The sequence below is a fragment of the Cibotium barometz genome, chromosome 10, assembly GCF_041138505.1.
Source record: "Cibotium barometz isolate CiBa-2024 chromosome 10, ASM4113850v1, whole genome shotgun sequence".
Taxonomy (NCBI): Eukaryota; Viridiplantae; Streptophyta; class Polypodiopsida; order Cyatheales; family Cibotiaceae; genus Cibotium; species Cibotium barometz.
The window spans coordinates 27,908,158-27,929,392 of NC_141055.1; the positions used below are offsets into that span (position 1 = coordinate 27,908,158).

The 21,235-nt window shown below is 42.4% G+C and overlaps 1 protein-coding gene across 1 annotated transcript; it reads left to right on the top strand.

Moving 5' to 3' along the window:
- Positions 1-12,323: 12,323 nt before the first annotated feature.
- Positions 12,324-15,606, top strand: LOC147634742 (GDSL esterase/lipase At1g71250-like). Its single transcript, XM_086803912.1, has 5 exons — positions 12,324-12,847; positions 12,994-13,121; positions 14,210-14,449; positions 14,556-14,811; positions 15,101-15,606. Exons 1-5 carry the CDS (start codon positions 12,589-12,591, stop codon positions 15,292-15,294), a joined length of 1,077 nt encoding a protein of 358 aa, XP_086660038.1. The 5' UTR covers positions 12,324-12,588; the 3' UTR covers positions 15,295-15,606.
- The last annotated feature ends 5,629 nt before the right edge of the window (positions 15,607-21,235 follow it).

The window sequence follows — 21,235 nt, forward strand, 5'->3', positions numbered from 1 at the left end:
CTCTGAAATTCTAAAAATGAGTGAACACACCTCTCTTCTCCTTCATGAAGTATACCCACACTTTCCTTGTGTGGTCATCAATAAATGTCACATAATACCTGCAGCCTCCCATAGACATGGTCTTCGTAGGACCCCATACATATGAATGCACAACATCTAGTGCATTTCTGCTCACATTTCTGTCACATGGAAATACATGCTTTGTTTGCTTTCCAAATTAGCATGCTTCACATATTTTATGCATACCTTCAACTTTAAACTTTGGCACCCCTGTCATAATTTCTTTAGTCTGCATAGACTTCATTCTCTGCACATTCACATGTCCAATTCTTTTATGCCAAATGTCTGTGTCTGCAACAATTCTTGAACCATTTGCAAACATCGCAGCACTCACTTCAGGCATGTTTACATTCAATGTAAACATTCTGCCCACTCTGTTACCTTTTGCAACCAACCTGTACTTGTCTTTAAAGTCTTCAACATAACAACCATCAGGGTTAAACCGAACCTGCAAACCCTGCTCAATCATCTGGGCCAACTGAAACCAGATTCTTTGTTATGTTCGGAACATGAAGTACATCTGCAAAGTACTTCACTTTGACATTCTGCATAGACAATGGCACATCTCCAACATGGGCAATTGGATGAGCAGTGTCATCCCCTGTTTCCATAAAACTTAGTCTTTTAAGATTTTTCATCTCCTTGAGCCACTCCCCATGACTTCTCATGTGGTTCAAAGCACCTGAATCAATATACCATACATTATCTTTATGTGCTGCTTCAACATTTTCAGACATGGCATTAACGACATGCTGCATAACAAACAACCTTTCATTATCCTCATTGTTTCTACTCGAGGATGCATAGTTGTTTTGCTGCAATTTTCCATTTTGTATTAGGGGAAGGTTGAGGTCTATAGGGGCCCTTTAAGATGCCATGTGATTAAAAGGTTATTAAGGAAAAGGGCCAATCATGTGATGCCATGTATACAAAAATGTTGGGTGATTAAAGGTGGTCAAAAGATTCTCTAGAAGATGCCTTTTTGTACTTTTCATTCCCAAAAAGTGGGGGGAGGGGGTTTTGAAATTTCGGACATCCATAACTTCTACATATGAGCTCAAAATTTGTCGGAGATTAGAGATCCAAAATCTACTTGCTGAGCTCTTTCCATAGATATGTCACATGATATGGTTTTGCCCACTCAATCTTAAATTCAATTTTAGCGGGAAACTTTGAAATTCAAACTTCTAGCCATTTGAAGAATAAGAAGGTATCTAAAGTCAAAGAACCTTAACATTTTAACAAAAAGTCATTAAAATCATAATATGGCAGCTTCTTAAAGGGCCCCTATAGACCTCAACCTTTCCCTAATGCATGTCAGCCTGCTTCTTATAACAATCTGCCTGCACATGTCCAGGCTTACCATAATAAAAGCATCCAAGTGTATCATTATACTGCCTTTGCCAATTTCTACGACCTCTTTGACTCCCCCTATCTCTGAATTGGCCTCTTCCACCTGCATGTTGTTGTTGCTGCTGCTTGCCATAATTCTAATTACCTGTTTGGCGACCTCCTTGGCCTCGTCCACGGCCTCCTCTACCTCGTCCTCTTCCTGAACTTGTGTAGAAGGCCTGTTGCTCTGAATTGTTTTTGTTTTGTGAAGACTATTGGTCTTCACCCAAGCTCTTCTCTTCTATAATCTACATAGATACCAAATCTGTGAAATTGGGAATGTTTTCCAGAGTCTGAATAGATGTCTTGAACACCTTGTATTGTGGCCCAAGGCCACGTAGACAGACTTCCACCTTATCATCATCATCTACTGAAACACCAATAGATGCAAGGAATGTTTTCTTGAGTCTAAATAGACGTCTTGAACGCCTTGTATTGTGGCCCGAGGCCACGTAGACAGACTTCCACCTTATCATCATCATCTACTGAAACGCCAATAGATGCAAGGGATTCCACAATACCCTTGATCTTCAATGCATAGTCATTCACAGACATACTCTTTTTCCCCACAGTATGAAGTTCATTCTTCAACTGTATCTTTCGTACCTTGGTATTCGTTTCATAGAGTTTTACCAAGGTATCTCACGCCTCCTTGGGGGACTTGGCATCCTGTATGTGCCCAATCATGGTGTCATGTATACTAATAGAGAGCCAATACATAACTTTTATGGCTTCTTGGTTCCAATCCTTGAACTCTTTCACATCTGCAGCAGTCAGATTGATCTCGAGTATCTCTGGTGCCTCTTCATGCTCACCTTCTATGTAGTTCCAGTAACCCTTTCCTATCAGAAAATTTATCAACCTGAACCTCCAAGCATGGAAGTTGTTCTTGTTAAGATTCTCAGCAACAATCTGGTTTATGCCATCATTTGACATCCTGCCAGAGACATACAAATTTACCAGAAACAACACTCTGGTTTGTCTTGCACAAACTGCTGTATTTTTTGTAGCGGTACTGTACAACGAGTGACCTCAATGTGCATACATACACCCAATGGCAACTGTTTGACCTCCTTGTAGCACACACAATGTCTGCACAACCAATCTGTCTTCCTACAGTTCTTAAAACAGAGTTATGCATAGAATCGATGACTTATCTGCTGTGCTCGAAACCACCTGCTTTTCGAAAAACGGAGGTCCTAACGCGACCAAAACGCATTTTTGGCCCGAAAATTTTTGTCCGATAGGACTTAAAAGTTACCCTATAGCTTTACTCCCACGAAGAAAGCTCCTCAAATCAGAGATCGTTTGCCGGTGCCTCCCGTAGAGCTCCTGACAAGGGTGTAGTCGCCAACACAAATAGGGAAGAGTAGTTAAAGCTCTTACCCTCATACCGCTTCCTGTACTTCTCTTGTTTGCAGCTCAGCCCTTAGCATGAACCAAGCTCTGATACCATGAAAAGATGCAGGGGAGAAGAGATCTTGAGCTCTTGCAAGCACACACACACACTCACAAAACCCTAAAAGAGAACACACAAGGTGAGACGTTGAAAATCTTTTTCTTCTTCACACAACACTCAACACACCATATATAAAGATAAGAGTACACACAATCTGAGAAGGTACTCAACCAAATACATACTAGGGTTCTCTCAACTAAATGAGCTGGCGCTATAACTATACCAGTCTCTAGAATGGCTGTCACACAACCTGTCATCCCACTGGCCGCATATCACCCATGATCTTACCAACCATGCTAGTGGTGTAAGTGTGGGGCCTATCCCCCAGGCAGGTCATGAGTGTCCACCGCCTCACTAGATGAGCTCAATATCCCAACAAATTTTACCCCAAAAAAGCATAGAAGAAGAGTCCACCTTCATGAACGCCATGAGAAATCAAGAAGACCTCAAAGAGATCTTGTCCATGAAATGAGAAACCTAACAGTAAATTTTAACCCAAAAAAACAGAGAAGAAGGACTATCTCAAAGAAATCAACAATACCTTAAAGAGATTCTGTCCATGAAATGAGAAACCGAGCTATAAAATTTACTCCCAAAAAAGCAAAGAAGAAGAACTACCTTCATGAATGCCATGATAAATCAATAAAACCTCAAAGACATTCTATCCATGAAATGAGATAAAATTTTACTATACGATAGACATATTAGAGAGGGTATACTATTGTAAATTTTACTATAAAATAGACATACTAGAAAGGATATACTACTGTAACTTTTTCCAAAAACAAAACTAGAAGGCATGAAATATAATGAAATCAAATTTCGGAGAGGAAAAAAGGAGAAAAAGTTAAAAAAAAGGAGAAAAATTAAAGCATGAAAAGTGAAGAGGAAAAGAAAAATTAAAGCATGAAAGGGAAGAGGAAAAGAAATCCTCGATTGAGAAGGAACATCACTTTTCTGACACTAGAATATTTTACTGTGAGTGAGGACCACAAGGTACATCTGACATTTCTCAAGTTTTTAACTATTTAGTCCCAATATTATATTCCACTAGCTTGATCTTATAAGATTTGGTGGCAAAATAAAGGGGCCCTTTTTGAGTCCATATTTCTCCTAATTGGCAATGGTAAGGATGTTTCAAATCATGTTTATTTTAACAACTAGAGCCAAATTTTCTTCATAATCAATGCCTACTTTTTTGAACATATCCATTTGCTACTAATCTTACCTTGTGTTTGTAAATGCTACTATAAGCTTGTAAGCCCATTTGGTTCCAGTTACTTTCTTTCCATTGGCAAGCTTCCATGTACGTTTTTCAAGATGGATGTGTACTCCTTTACCTCTTTTCCATTTCTTACTTTGGCATGCTTCTATATGAAATGTTTGTTCAAAACTTTTCAACATATTTGATATTAATGCAAATTTCACAAACCTCTTTATCTTTCTTTCCCTCAAGATGCGCTTTGAGACTTGTTTGCTATCTTTACTCATTTTTAAGTACCACTTTGAGGCTTCTTCACGACCTTTGAAGGTGACTCCACATCAAGATCAGTTGTCTCTTTCCTTGGATTGTTTTGGACTAAATTTTGAAAGTATAACACAACTTCATCATGTGCTAAACTATTCACATTATCACCAAGCTGAAAATCTCAAAAAGTAACAAAAGAAAATATATTTGATCTAACAATCCACACTGCCCATCCCTCACAACTTTGACAAAATGAACTTTAACTCACTCAATCCCCCCACTTTTCACTAAATCTTGCTTAAATTAGGACCAAAAATTGTCCAAGGTGTGGTTTCAAACATAGGAGAGTCTAGATCACCACTCCCTTAGAGTGAACCAAAAGGCCAACTCTATTTTTTTTAAAGAAGTAATGCATAGGTACTAGGAATGACCAGGGCTCGACAAAAATGGCATTTCAATATATTTTTATTGGCTGAAATTTGGAAAAACTGGCTAGAAATATATCAAGCCCTTACAAAAAGCGATTTAAATTTACTAGTTTTGAGTTAAAAATTAATCCTAGAAAATCGGTTAGTTTATAAGCATGTCCTTAGAGCCCTGTCTCACATAGCATTAGCAAGGGTGTGAAGCTCTCTTAATTGCATAAATGAGTAGTCTCACGCAAATTTTAAAAAACAACCCTTAAAAATAGTGAAATTGTAGATTCTGCACGTAAACAAAGAAAAATGTTCAAATAAGATGATTTCAAGTACTATCACCATTAATAGTCAAATTGTTTCGAAAGGAGATTTCAATAGAAATCGATGATGGTGATCTATATTTGGAGGGCGAAGATAACTGCAGTAAAAAAGTTTTTCGAAGCTCTGTTTCTTCCCCTGTTTCCCGCCCTTTCAATCTGCAGCGCAGGCTCTCTTTCTCTGCGGGCGGATGCCCTCCCAAGTGCATGGGCACTGAGCGGAGGAGCCCGTCCTTGATCAGACCACAGACCGTTTCAGCTTCACCTGCAAAAGTAAGTCCAATGCTCAGCAGTCACTTTAACTTAGCATCTCCCTCAACATCTCAGCTACCCCCCCCACCCAACCCGTGGAACCCCATCCCTGAAAAGTCGTGGAGTGGAGAGAATGTCATGGAAGCAGTAATGGACGAAAACTCAAGACTCATACAGGAATTAAAAGATGCAAAAGCTCAGCTCTTAAACATGAAGAACAAGGAAAAGAACAAAGAGGTGCCCAGACCGACATCAAAAGAACAGGCAGCAGCAGATGCAGTCCCGCCGAAAGAGACAGTCAACCTCACCGACCGAGGTAACAATGCAGCCACCACAGTCCACGTAAACCTGCCAATAGATCAGGTAAGGAGCAGAGTAGAAGATTATTCCGAAAGGTGTCTGGTGGGACTCCTATTTGGGCCCAGACCATCTAAGGAGGCCATGAGAGCCTGGATAAGAGAAAGTTGGTCCCCTCTTGGTATAGAGGTTACTCTTACTCAAGCCCTTCCCAAGGGGTACTACCTCTTTTTATTCAAAGACGCAAGCATGGCAATGAAAGTAATCAGTTCTGGCCAATGGATGTTCAGACATATACCCTTTTGTTTCATGAGGTGGTCAAAGGACTTCAACCCAGACGGGCCCAAGTCGACAGTATATCCAGTTTGGGTCGAGCTCCCTAATCTCCCCATCCACTTAAACCCCTGGATCAAAGCTATTCTAGCCCCCTTAGGTCAAATTCTAGGAACCAAAGCCTTCTCGGATTACAACCCAGCGTGGCACCCCCAAGTCTTAGTAGAACTTGACCTTGCCCTCCCCCTCCCAGACAAGATAGAAATAGGCTGTGGTGAGTTCTCTCATTCGCAGGCTATCCTTTACAAACACTTGCCTAATTCATGCTTTCATTGTGGTAAACAGGGACATCTCATCAGGAACTGCCCATTAAAAAACCCTCAGATAATCCTCCCCCAAGTAATTGAAAAAGACCCCCCCCACAACCCTAGCCAATCCAACTCAGCTCTAGGCCCCCCTCAGTCAGTTGGAGCCATAAAAGAACCTGAATTCGTTCAAGTCAATAGAAGGAAACCAGCCACCAAGCCCAAGCCCTCTCACCCTATTGCCAAACCTAACAGATACTCCGTTCTTGCTGCTGTTCCAGATCCAGGGGAAGCTGAAGAAGAAAATGACACTGTTGAAAGTACTCCCATCAACAAGTTGAGGCTAGACAAGGAAATAGACAATCTGGATGCTGCTGACATGGACACAGCAGTCATAACAGCCTCAGAAAAGAGCCTTATCCCACCAACTGGTAACCCTAACGACATGGATATTAGCAAAGAACTTAAGCGAGGCAGAGCTCAATTGGGAGCCACCCCTCAGTCCACCGCGAAAGGAGGTTCCCACAAACCCCCAAACAAAAGGTAATGAAAGCAGCAAGTTTCAACATCAAAGGGCTTACTGACTCCAAGAAAGCACAGTTAGTAAAACAATGGATCAAAGCAAAAGGATATCTGGATTTCATAACCCTTGTTGAGATTAAAACTTCAGGGGAGGAACTTAAAAGAAGGCTACACACCATTTCCACCGATCACTTTTGGGTTCACTCACTTCATCCGCACGGAGCCGGGGGACTGGCAATAGGCATTCATTATGACAGCATTCAGGAACTTAAAGACTTTCAAATAGACTCTAACAACCAGTGGATAGTGTGCCACATGAACAACTTCTCTTTGGTCAGTGTCTATGCCCACGGCCCTCAGAAGCTGAGAACCAGGACCTGGAATTCTATGCTAAGACTTAGAGCACCACTGCTGATAATGGGAGATTTCAATATGGTAGAAAACCTCAAAGATAGATTCAGATCCAAAGGGATAGCCCTGGCGGGATCAGAGAAGCAAGCTTGGGATAAGGTAAAACATAAATTCAACCTGCAGGATCTAGGTCAAGAAGGAAGTTTTTCTTGGCAGAACTACTCCTCTGGCGACCTGGCCAGAAAAGCCAGGCTGGACAGAGCATACGCAAGTGGTGAACTCTTCTCCAAATTCAACAGATGCGAATGTGTTGTAGATACAACCACCTGCATCTCTGATCATTACCCGGTCATTACAACAATGGATAACCTGGAACACAGACACAAAGCGTGCTGGTTTCATACAGATCCAGCCCTATTCAAATTGCCACTAGTTCAAGAAGAAGTCAAAAGCATCTGGGATTCCTTCTTCACCAAAAACCTCCCCCCGGCCAAAGCTTGGAACCTTGCTGTCAAGTCAACTCAAAACCTTCTCAGGCAAGTCAGAAAAGAGGTTGCAGCCCATAGAGGCAGCAGACTCACAAAGCTCCAAGAACAACTGCGACAGCAAGAGGCTTCTGGCAACCCAGCCGATACCAACCTGATCAGAGCCAGGATCAAAAGTGAGGAAGAATTAGCCCTGCAACACACTAAACTATTTACCAGAGAATGGTGGACCGGAAAAGCAGACAGACCAAACCAAGAAATGTTTAAAACCCTCAAGGTCAAACAAAGGCAAGAGCATATCCCCCTGCTAACAAACAAGGAAGGAATTCCGGCGGCTACCCAAGCAGAGAACAGGAAGCTGATTACTGAATACTACAGCAACATCTTCAAGGAAGAAGGACTTCCCTCCCCATCCAAGGCAGCGGCAATGGAATCAATAAAACAAGTCAGACCTTCAACTGTCCCAGCCAATATAGCTGCTACTCTAGAAAAAGAAATCACTAAGGAGGAAATAAAAGAGGTCATCTGTTCCCTCCAACCTAACAAGAGCCCAGGTGAGGATGGTCTCCCAGCCGAGTTTTTTCAATCATTTTGTGAGGTGCTAACAGGCCCCATCCTCAAAGTTTGGCATGAATCTCTGAAATACGGAGCGCTGCCAACTCCAATTAACAATGGTCTCATCAAGCTGATTCATAAAAAAGGCCCCAAGGAGATCATGGGAAACTGGAGACCCCTCACTATGCTAAACAGTGTTTACAAAATTCTAGCAAAAGTTCTAGCCACGAGAATGAGCAAGCACATGAACCAATGGATCTCAAGGGAACAAAAAGGATTCATCAAAGGTCGGTACATCCTGGACTCTATAATCGCCTTATGGGAAGGATTTGAACATGCAGAGAAAACCGGCCAAGATTTCCTTTTTATCAAGATAGACTTTGAGAAAGCATACGACAGAATACAGTGGGACTACATCCTCCAATCCCTAAGAGATATGGGGCTGGGACCACAGTTCACCCACATGGTCCAGACACTTTTTGGGAATGCCAAAGCCAAAGTTATCCTCAACGGAGAGCTGTCAGACCCCTTCCCTCTTGAAAAAAGCATCAGACAGGGATGCCCTCTAGCTCCCCTACTCTATGCTATAGCTGCAGATGGACTCAATTGGCTGATAAAGGACAAGCTAAACAGAGGGGAACTAGTGGGCATCAAACTTCCTAACGGGGAGCAAATGTGCACACAGATGTTCGCGGATGACACCAACAGCCTCATAGCTAACGAAGAGGAGAATATCAAGGTTCTGTGGAGTTGTCTCCAAACCTACTGTGAGGCTTCAGGATCCAAAGTCAACCACAGTAAAACAGGTATCAAAACTCTCATAGTACCCCCCCCCCCCTCGTGGCTCATGGAAACAGGATGCCATAGCATCCAAGATGGGGAAATCTTCAGGCTTCTTGGAATTCCCATGGGATTCAGGGTGACTATGAAGCAAAGATGGAAATGGGTAATGGAAAAAGTAGAAAGTAAGCTGCTAAGATGGAAAAGGAAGCAACTTTCTCTAGCAGGTAGAATTATGGTCATCAACCACTTCATCATCCCTGCCATAATCTACTTCCTCAGCTGCTGGAGGCCTCCTGATGCTGATCTTAACGAATTCACGAAGCTATGCCGAAACTACCTGTGGGGAGGGGATCCATGGATCAAAAGCAGACCTAAAGTTAAGTGGGAGATATGCACGGTCCCCAAAAGCAAGGGAGGTCTGGGGATTCTGGACATCCGGCTGCTAGCAGACAGATTGGCTGCTAAATGGATAATCAGAGCTTTGGAAAACCCATCTGAAGATTGGGCTCAGCTCTACTGGTCAAAGACCTCCCCAGATTTACTATAACCGGACACAATAAATGGGTAAATCTACCCATGATCACCATAGTAGCATCAAAACATCCCATTACCCCCAAAGGGAGTCATCTGGTCACCTCAATCTGGAAAGCCTGGTTCAGAGCTAAAGGAGCACTTTCCATCAATCTCAATGACAGGAAATCAGAAGGGATATTAGCAGCCGACTCCTGCTGGTGGTCTTTTCTCCCTCAGCCCCAACTTGAATCAGAAGAAGAGAAAATTGCCCTCAATTTGCATAGGAAAGGACTTGCTACTTGGTCAGATATATTTAACCCCCTCACCGGTACTTGGCTCACAAGAGCAGAGCTGGTAGGTAAATACGACTGCAAAACCCCTGAACTTGATCTAGTACAAAGTAGAACATTCCAATGGAATTCCCAGGATATCTGGAGAATCAGCAGTCCCCCCAAATTCAACGTCCTGGCCCTTCACTGGATTAAAAACAAACCCATCCTACCCATTCCTTTTCTTGAAAAGTCCCCCCCTATCCAGGTCACCCTGAACCGAAGATGGAACATAGCCTGGGACAGGAAAAGATGGTACAGTTGCCTCAAGGAGTTGTGGAGTCAGCACATAGAACCTAAGAAATCTTGCCTTGCATGGCTGGTTGCTTATAGAGCCATCTGGACCCAGTGTAAGGCAGCCAAGTACAACATTGCCACAGAACAATGTTCTAGATGTGGCCTTCCCGAGGATGATTTACACATTTTTATTCACTGCAAGCACATCTCAGAGTCCTACAAAGAGTTGCAGGCAGTTATTCTAAGCTGGGGGAAAGAAGTAAACTGGAAGCACACAATTCTGGGAGAAAATATAGGATGTTCTACTTCTCTTTGGAATACAATAAGGTGCGAGTACATTTGGCATGCATGGCTGCAAAGGTTAGCTGTCACTTTTGATAACCCTGAAATTAAGGGCCCTCCCCTAGCTGAATGCTTGATCACAACATGCATCAGATTCTGGAACAACCAATCACAAGCCCTATTCAAGCTAGAGAAGAGGATTCTGATTAAATTACAAAAGAGGAAATCAGATTACACAATGATTCAACTCGAAAATATCAGAGACAAGATTCTTTTATTCCTCTCAAAAGACAGAGCTTTAATAGAAGCTATCAGAAGGATGAATTAAACCAACCCTCCCCTCACAGGAGAAGAGGGTATCAACAGACATGCAGACATTAATCATCCAAGAGAAGTTAAAAGGCAGCTAAGGCAAAGTGACCTGTCGGCAAATCGGGGACACCGGTGGCTGGAGAGGCTTATGCATATCGGCAAACCAGGTTAGATCACAACAGCATGACCCCGAAGTTCCAGAGTCATCGAATTCATAACCCCAAATCATCAAGGGAACGAAGCCAGCCTCAGCACCTCCTAGGTATCTGCAAAGAACGAAAAGAATCAGAACGAATCACCTTATCCGGTAGCAACAGAGGAAAGGATACTGGTGAATCAAGAGGAAACTCCAGGGGTCCCTTAAGGGAGCTCAACAAAGGATCGGATCCCATCGGTAATAAAAGTCGAGGATCCCACAAGACTTCAAGGGGTTCTCCCCCTCCCGCCTCCAGGAGAGCCCACCATCAAGATAGAAACAGCTCAGGTCGACCAGGGGACGCCTTCCTCCCTCAGGTTGGAGAAGTGATGGCCGAGTCAGAGAAGAAGGTCCAATCAGCAAGATGAAGAGCCCTTTCGAGCCTCAACCTTCGGCCAGTGTGTGTGAAGGAGCCGTCGGCGAGGCAAAGAAGGAAGGGAGGATCAACAGTGCGAGCAGGCGGACGAAACCTTCAGCCAAGGACTAAGGTCGATCAAGGAAGAGGACTCGTCATGCAGACCAATCCTCTTCGCCCCTCCCACGCGGCGCACATGCCACCACGTGCTTGGTGTGCGCCAAGTGGTCGTTCCTGCATAGGATACCCGATTTTGTAAATTTGCTCTTTTCGCAGCATGCACGGCCACGTGCAGTGTCCACGCGGCACGTCTTTGTAATCTCGCCCCTCTTCTTCATAATTCAACTGCCAGATTTTGAAAAAAAAAAAAGAAATCGATGATGGTGAGTGGGTGATGTAGCTATTTTAACTATCTCATGTTAATGACCCTATTTAAGATTGTTGGACCCTATTTAAGAGTGTTGAGCGTGAGAAGGGGCTCTTATTTTGACCGGTTTTAAAAAAATGTTGTTGTGGAGCCATGGGAAGGGAAAAAAAAAAGTCAATTCATTGTGCAGGGCTCCAGGGACTTAATTGAAGGGGTCGTTAAGTTTAGTGCCAGGGGTAGTGAGCGGTAAGTTTTCCAACTACTTTTTAATAAAGTCACCCTAAATTATTTATCACCATTGCCGCCCGCTGATTTGGTAAATTCCAGCTTTCCATCTAGTTGTCGCGGTAGCTCGGAATTGAATGCGACCAGCAGCTCGCTCGCTCGCTCTCTCTCAGAGTCCTCTCTGCAGTTTTTTTGGGGGCACAGATTAAATGGTGACAGGCGCTGAGACCGAGCTTAGCCCCGAATCCCGATCAATCATCAACCTCAGACCTCAGCTATCTACCACCATAGCTCTGATGCAAGCTTTCTCACAGCGAAACACCAAGCTGCCCACCCTCACCTCACCATTGTTCACCTAAGCCTGAGGCCAACTTCCCCATGGCTCGCCATCCTTAGCTCCTCATCGCCGTTTCTAAACCCTCCACATCACCCCCCTTCCACCTAGCCCACCTGGCACAATCTCCTCCTCCATTGGCTGCCTAACTTAACAGACCCCCAAAGCTCCAGAGCCCCACGAACCTACTTTGCCCTGCATATTTTATATATCGCACGATCTGCAAAGTTATTGCACACTTTCCCCTTTTGCATTTTGCGTTGCTGTATGTGGGCTCCTCGTATCCCCTCCACATCCACACGCGCGCGCACACTCAGACACACACACACACACAGCGAGAAGCACACCCTCTTAAACTCTTCCTTCTTCCCGAGACAGCTAGCAGGGTAGGTGACTGGCTTCTCCTCCTCTCCCCACCGCCATATAGACAGAGCTATACAGCACTGTGCACACCCTGAGAAACAGACTTAGCTGTGCTAAGTTAGACTCCTCCATTCTCAATGGGCTGCTGGAGCACCAACTTTGTTTTGTTCTCAGTTGTGGGTTTGCTCTCAGTAGCAGGAGTACAAGGGCAGAACGGGACCCCTTCTACTAAGCCTTTCCCTGCCTTCTTCATCTTTGGGGACTCCCTCGTAGATGTTGGCAACAACAACTACATTGTGTCTGTAGCCCGGGCCAACCAGCTCCCCTTTGGGATTGATTTCCCCAAAGGACCAACTGGGAGATTCTGCAATGGCAAGACGGTCCTTGACGTTATTGGTATAGCATGGTTAACTCAATCCCTTCTCTGGGGTTCTGGTGTATGGTTTCGTTGTTTTGTGAAGGGTAAATCATTGTGTGGGGTGGTGCAGACCGCGCCCTATTAATGAAGGCTTTACTAAACCGTTTGGAAGTGTTTAATGCAGCTGAGCTTATCAACCTGCCTTTCCCACCACCATACCTCGATCCTACCACCAAGGGGCAGGCTTTACTGCAAGGAGTAAACTATGCGTCGGGAGCGGGAGGCATTCTTCGCAGCAGCGGCTTCAACTTTGTGAGTATTTACTAATGCTCGTGTGTTGCCATAACGAACCTGCTGGTCTGAGTGAGGCTATGTTCTCGAGCTATTTCTGTGCACGTACAAGCGTTTGCCTCCACGCTATGGATGACCTTATCTGCGTAAAATTCTTGTTGCATAATCGGCTGTGGGCAACCTGCTCCAGCGCTTCATCCAGGGAGAGCATTCTTTGTTTAATAATCCTTAATGCTAAATCTTATAAATTGATTTACCGAGAGATGCATTGTTTGTGTAATATTATTGGTAAACCTTACGAAATGTGGTGTCAAAGGTTCCGTTAAATAACTCTTCATCGACTGTGACGCTAGATTATCAAGGACACGCTTTTTTTCACTCATTAGCTTGCTCCACATGTCACGCGTGTCTGCCGCCCAGAGGTTTGCGTTTTAAATGCATTCCTTTTCCCCATATTTATTTTGTTACTGTGTATTTTGCAATTTTCCCATTTAAATTATCGTCGATGGCCTTAGATTATAGGCAAGGTTTACATCAGTGTCAGAACTAAACTATTTTCTTGGATGACCTTTGAGCCCATTGGGGTGGTAGGGAAAAACTGCATATTGGTTAACTGGTTTTATAACTAAACTTTAAAAGATTCAAAAGTAAGTTTATTCGGTTTTACAATTAAAATTTTAGGAATTATGAACCTTTGAATTCAACTCTAGTTGATGTCACAAACGGTTTTTTAGGAATTTTGAACCTTTGAATTCAACTCTTGTTGATGTCACAAACGGTTTTTTAAAAATTAGAGGCTTGAAAATTACACTTAGGATGCCTAAAAATACTCGAAAATTGTCTAAATGCCAATAAAAAACTCCACAAAAATGTAAAGAAACTTGCTAAGACTTGACTGAATCTGCCGTAAAAAATGAAGCCTCGAGAAAGACGTCCCGTTTTATACATTGTTTTCAAAAGTTGATGCTGTTCGCAGTCACTGTCGATGCTTTCACGCGCAGTGTTTTAATGGGCAGTCAATGTTTTATTCTGAAGCTTTTGAAAAACCAGAAATTCTTTTTCGGTGCGTGCTGTTGTAATTGGGCGGTGAATTGAAATTGCTTTTTCAGATTGGGAGAGTTGATTTCGACACGCAGATAAGTTGGTTCCAGAACAATGTGCAGCAGCTGCAGCAGACTTTAGGGGAGGCGGCAGCCAAGGACTTGCTGGCCAAGTCTCTCTATGCCACTGTGTTCGGAAGCAATGACTACGTAAATAACTATCTGCTCAGCTACTCCCCACTCAACAAGGTCTACACGCCAACCCAGTTCCAAGCGGTGGTCCTCCAAAAAACAGCTCAACAGATCACGGTGAGTGCGTGCAATAACTATTATTAATTTCTCGTGTGTGTGTGTGTGTGTGTGTGTGTGTGTGTGTTTTCTGTGTCTGAACTGTTGTGATTCCATTGTGACGCAGCAACTGTACACTTTGGGGGCTCGCCTTATCGCCGTGTCGGGGGTAGGGCCATTGGGGTGCATCCCGTCGCAGCTGGTGAGGCAGAAGAGCGTGAATGGGGAGTGCTCTGATTTTGTCAACACTCTCTGCCAGGACTTCAACGTGGGCCTGCAGGCGGTCATCCAGCAGCTCAACTCTCAGCTCCCAGGCGCTAAAATCCTCTACGCCGACACCTTCGACCCCGTGCTAGACTACGTCCACAACCCTGCCAAATACGGTAAATCCTGCCTTAACCCACATTCACCCATCTAAATATCCTGCTCCGAATTGTTATTTGCGTCTTTTAGAACTTCTCAACCCCACCCTTAACCCACTGTCAATCATGTTTATATTAACCCGTTCACTTCATTAAGAATCCTTTCCATAGTAGAAGCTCCACTAATTTGCTCGTGTATAGCCTCACTTAACCCACATGCTAATTGCTGTAATCAAACTAATGGATAGCTTCACAGAGAGAACTATGTAACAGAAGGTCTAACAGTTGGCTTCTTGTGAAATATATGCAGGATTCAAATTCTCATCGCAGGCTTGCTGCGGTGCAGGGAAATACAAGGGACAGCTGCTGTGCTTCCCCGTGTTGAAGGCCTGCCCCGACAGGGCGGACTACATTTGGTGGGATGCCTTCCACCCCACGGAGGCTGCCAATGAGCTCCTCGGCCGATCCCTCTTCGCGGCCCTCAAATCAAACATTGGATTGTAATCCCCCATTAATCATCGCTTCACCCAACGCTATTTGAGAGCCTCAGTTAGCAGACTGTCCTCTAATTTCTGTCTTATCCAAATGGATGGGCTCCTTCTGCATGTTTGTTGCCATGATTCTTTTTGTAGTGGGATATTTAATCCTTTCCAGTGTTTTAGAGATTGTTGATTAAGTGGACCTCAAATCTAAATGGGCATTTGTTTTTTAAAATATTGCACTAAGTGCTTTGATTGATATTTTGTCAATTTGCCATCACTGCTCTGGCTTGTGGAACTTGTGTATTCAAGTGCTTTGATTATATATTTTTGTCAATAAGGGCCATCACTGCTACTTCTACAAGATATGCCAGTTAGTACTATCAAGTGCCATTCCTTGTGAGCAGTCAAAAGGACAATTCTTTTTGCTTCGCCTTTATCCCATAAGGTGGTTAAATTTTTTTTTGGGGGGGGGGAAGGGGGTGGTAAATGCACTCTAATCATTTAATGAAGTCACCCATACGGTCTCTCGGAAGTAGGGTTGTCTGATTCTAACCTCACCAGCTTTTTATGGTTGTGCAGAATGGAAGAGTATGCCATTTCTTTTTTCTTATCGAGTGAAGGGCATTTTAGTAAAGTAAGATGTATATTCGAACCAGCACTCGAAAAAAACATATTTTTTAACCAAGCCAAGTACAAGTAAGGACAACTCTTTTTTTTAATGGAAGGTTAGATTGCTATATTAGTGTATCAAAAACCCAAAGGTTAAACCTTAAGCTTAAAAAGCTTCCTAAAGATTGTCATATGCCTTTTGCTAAGGGGCTGACTCCTCTGAACCCAAACAGATAAACAGATGGCTGAGAAAAGCCCAAGCAGTGACCCTAACCACAAAGGCTCAGGCCTGTGATTAGGACAATGAGCAAATCCCACTAAGGATAGCACCTGAGAGAGAGCTGGGGAGGGCTCCTGCAACTCTACCAAACAAAAAGACAAAGTATCAGATGACTGGAAGACTCACAAGAGAGCACTGATAAGATGGGATCAAAGAGTAATATCAAAAAGAGTTTGCTGTCCTATTGGAGCAGTAAGGACGACCTTTAAATGTATCAGATTTTTCTTTCGAAATCTCTGCCATATGAAGAGGGACTACATGTCTATATACATAGGACTAACATGGCTTCATCTGTCTTTGTGGTATATATCCTCATCTCTTGAGTGCATTAAAAAAACTATGTGAAGTAGCTTATACTCTAGCATGTGAATGATGTATACATCACAGACATCCATATCACCTGTCATGCTTGGCATGATCCCCATGTCATATTGCATCACATTGCCATTTTGCCATGTCACTTTGGAACTATGTAATTTATCTCCACTTATAATATCATGCTAGGCCCATTTCATATTGCATCACCTTGCCATTTTGCCATGTCACTTTGATTTATCTCCACTTTGCCATGCCATTTTGGAATTAAGTTATTTATCTCCACTAATTAGCTTATACTCTAGCATGTCAATGATGTAGTATCCATCCATATAACTTATTATGTTGAGTATGATCCCCATTACACCACCTTGCTATTTTGTCTTATCTGTTTGAGCTAAGTAGTTTATCTCCACGAATAAATTAAGTAACATTTGATCATAAAATATAATAATTGATCTTGGCTATGTGTGCCACATTTATACGCTATCTAAAACTAGCCTCAAATAGCATAAAACAAGGAACTTGTTATTTTATTTACTATCCCAAATCAAACATCAATTGTTACATTCATGCAATATTACATGTTGTAATGATTTGTAATGATACTCCTCTATATTCAGGTTTTTTGGAAGACAAAGCAATCATGGATTATGACTAGTTGACTATTTAGGTGGAGTCTAGATCAAAATGTTAGCCACACAACCTACCCACTCAACATCACTAAAAAGTAGCTCACATTGAGTTCTATAACTCAACCCATAATCAATTGTTGACTTCACATAACTGAGGATCCTCTTAAAAACATCCAAATGTGGTTTCCTAGGCTCTTGCTTGAAAAAGTGTTTGCTCAATACTCCTTCACTCTCATGTTGTTACTATGGTAGGAATGTGCTCTATTTTTAAAGGCCCCCTATATGAGGAGTAGCCGTTTGTGGTGAGCACTCAAGCACTGGTAGCTCCCAATTTAGACACTGATGGTGGCCAAATGTGGTCGGATTTTTACGAGATTTCTTATGTAGACTTTGCCACAAATAAGATTCCTGCTTATGTGGGCTATGTGATCACATTAGCTGATGATACATCTTTCTCGATTTATGGGGCCCATTTGGAGGGTCTAGATGATCTAGGATGGTCGTGGGAGCTGCGCTAAATTCCTATAGGACTCAATTTTAGTCTAATATGGTCCCAATTGGATGATATGCTTGGTGGTCATTTTGCACCAAGTGGTGGGTTGGCCAATGTGGCCAACCTACCGACTAGCTTGGTAGCCTTTGTTAGTCATGGAGTTCATTGTGTTCAAGCACTCTTTTAAGCAAGACATCCTCTATCCACAATATGTCTAGACCACCATCAAAGATCCTTACTCAAAGCACACATGTAATCAACCATACACCTTTGCTTAAAGACTTAAAAAATAGAAGCACTCCTAATGCTACTCTCATGCTCCATGACTCACATAAAAATGCAATACTCAAAGAATGGGTGTGGGTAGCAAAGTTTGACAAAGTATATTTGCAAGGGGATCCTTGATGTGATTGAAGGTGTAAAGGTTACACAACTCTATTCCCTTAAAGCTATCTTTAATTTTTTCAAAAGCACCACCAAATCAATAAATAATGAAAATAACTCACTGATAATGTGACAGACAAAATGAGTGGTGTGGAAGTCTAAATAGCTTAAGATACCTTATAGGAGCCTATTGCAAATCTGTAGCTATGCCGAGAGATGCTTCTATCCAAATGGGTGAATTGTGCCATCAATCCTTGTGTTCTCCTTGTGAGCTAGCAAGGATGAAATGGCAAGGGCTTCTTCTGCTCCATCATTGGTGCCAAGAGGAACATGCTCTTTAGGGTTGGGATAAGGGTATGGGTTAGCGTTAAGATTAAGATTAGGATTTAGGTTTGGGTTTAGATGAGTTTAAGGTTAGGGTTAGGGTTAGGATTAAGACTAGGGTTGAGGTTAAGATTAGGGTTAGGGTTTGGATTTAGGTTAAAGTTAAGGTTAGGGATTGCCTTACTATCGCTTTCTATTCAACTGCCATCTGTGCTAAGATCAGACTTGGGATGGGAATGGATTGTTGCTACTCTGCTAATGTTAAACCATGCTTCATTAGCGATACAATCACACTAAGGATCCACAACATAGAAATAGTGATACCATTTTGTGTGATAGAGAGGATTCGACACTAAACAATCTATATGATGCTGAGCGCATAAAGGGCTACAAGGCTCCTCTTAGAAAACTCCTCAACTTAAAAACTAACCTTCTCCATTGGAAGCCCGTTTTGACAAAGTCTATATCCCTTCAACTCCGTCCTCACCACATCAAAAGAATAGGCTTCTATCTCCAACTTCACAACCTTGTAGTTTGATAGCCCCTCTAGTATATGTCCCTTGTTATACCTTGTTGACACCAATCACATAGACTGTGTCCTACTCTAACAAGGGTAATGCATTGCACCCTTCAACATTGATAGAACTTTTTTCCGAGCAAATAGCATGTCCAACAACTACCATGTTGGATAATAAAGACCTACCCTCAACATTGGCATTGGTAGTACCTCATGATAAAGCGTCCACTCCGAGAGCTCCTCTTTGACCAACCTCGCTAATGGAGTCAAAGGATTCTATCACAAAAACGTTGCAATCTTGACATACCCTCTTGAAATCAATCCTAAATCATCAACAAGTACAACACTAAAGGACATCAAAAGAGCTGACAAAGGTAAATCCATCCAAGTGGCCTTCTCATTGGCAGCCCCTAAAAGCCTCATCACCAAACCAATAACTATCACTATTCCATTCTAAGATAATGCTATGAAAGATACCAAACCTTCATTTCCAAAAAATAAGGTAATCCACCATGTGTAAGACAATGTCAAGATATCCTCATAGTGTCAAAAGGTGGATAGAAAACTAGTTATTAGTAGCTCAAGTACCTGGTTAGCCTTCATTTCTAGAAAAAGAAGGTATATTTACCACAGAAGTCAATGTCAAGATATCGTCATGGTGTCAAAAACATGGGTAGAAAACCACTTATTATAGTAGCTCAAGGCTACTATATGAAGGTGGAAATCTGACTTGGCTACCTCACTAACCTAGGCAACACTCACAAAAAGCAAATCTTAAGAGCTTGGAAAATAAAGTACTCATCAACCTCTCCCATAGAAGCATAAAAGAGCCTGACAAGATCTTCTTCCAACTCACAACAAGGAATTATTACACGCACATGATTCTATGAAGGTAATGAAAATGTGTGGATTCCAATGGTGCAAGATCCCCTCATCTTGCATCAAAGAAGCAACCTCGACAATAAAGGCACAAACCCCAAATTGTGAAGTTCACCAAAAAATGGGTGTACACATCTACTCATTACTCAAGGATATTATAATTTTACCATCTAGGTTCCTAAAGCCATCAAATAAATAATAGCCTCACCACCAACTTCTGTATCAAGAAGTACATCCACATCTTGAATGGTGTGGTGCAGCCAAAGCAACAGTAAAGCAGTAGACCACAAGAACCCTCTCCCAAAAATGGAGAAGCCACAAAGACCTACTTTGAACAATGAGGATATGCAAGAAGTCATCTCATCGGATGCATCGACATTCATGATAGGGTGGTATCGCATATTCATCCCAAGATATGCCAAAATTTTGTCACCTCTATGACGGCTCTTCTAAAGAAAGATATACCCTTCACTTCGACACCAATGTGCTAGAGTGCAGCGGTGGATAAAAAAGAACAGTTATTGGGTTCTAATGTAGGAAGATAAACAAGTTGTTTTACCTGTTGACATATGTGTCCGGTTGCCAAGTGGTGTGGTGGAAGTTGTAAGTGCAAGTAGACATTGGAGCTTCCTAAATGTTAGGGAGCACCTTCAAATCATAGGAGGTGAGGATATTAGCAAGGCACAATTCAAGGTGAATAATAGGAAGATTCATAAGCGAATGGAGCCGATGGCCTTGGTAGATACCGACTGGGAGGCTGAGGCTAATTGATGAGAGGTAATGAAATTCTCTAGAACAATACCTTCCAAGCTTCCTTTTCAAATCATTTTTGTAAAATCTTTTATGATTTACCAATCAAAAGTGCAATGTGTATTTAAATATTTTTTCTTGTATTGTAGAAAGCTGTCCCATGGATGCGAATTCTTATAACACATGAATGGTCAATTCATTGTAGGCTGGGAAAATGGTTTTATGGCACACATGATTGGAGATGACAGTTGTTCAAAACTAGGGTGGTTTTATGGCACATAGGATCGTAGAACATGGTTTTCAGCAGTATCCTACATATGAAAGTTGTGACATTATTTATTACTCATAGCTCATAACAAAATCCAGCCTCCCATGGATGCAAATTCTTCTTGCGAGATAAGGATGCTCCTAGCAAGGTTGCTACACCCCCTGCAGTCTCACAAGATGATTCAGTGTATTCCTCTATTGGGGATACAGATGATAAATTTGTCGTGTACTCTGAAAACAGATAGAAAGACCTTGAAGGTGTAGAAAAACTGATATAGCTGAAGCCAAAGCCGTGTATCAAACGATCCTTCAGAAGACCCAAAACAAATCCAATTGAAGAAAAGCCTACTCAGCAGGATAATTAGGAATTTTAGGAATAGTTGTATTGAGGACTTAGGCTCAAAACAATTTGTATCTCAATGTTACTTTAATGGAAAATATCTTGCAACATTTCAATTTATCTGTGTACTCGTATTATACTTTGCTCTTTCTCTCTCTCTCTCTCTCTCT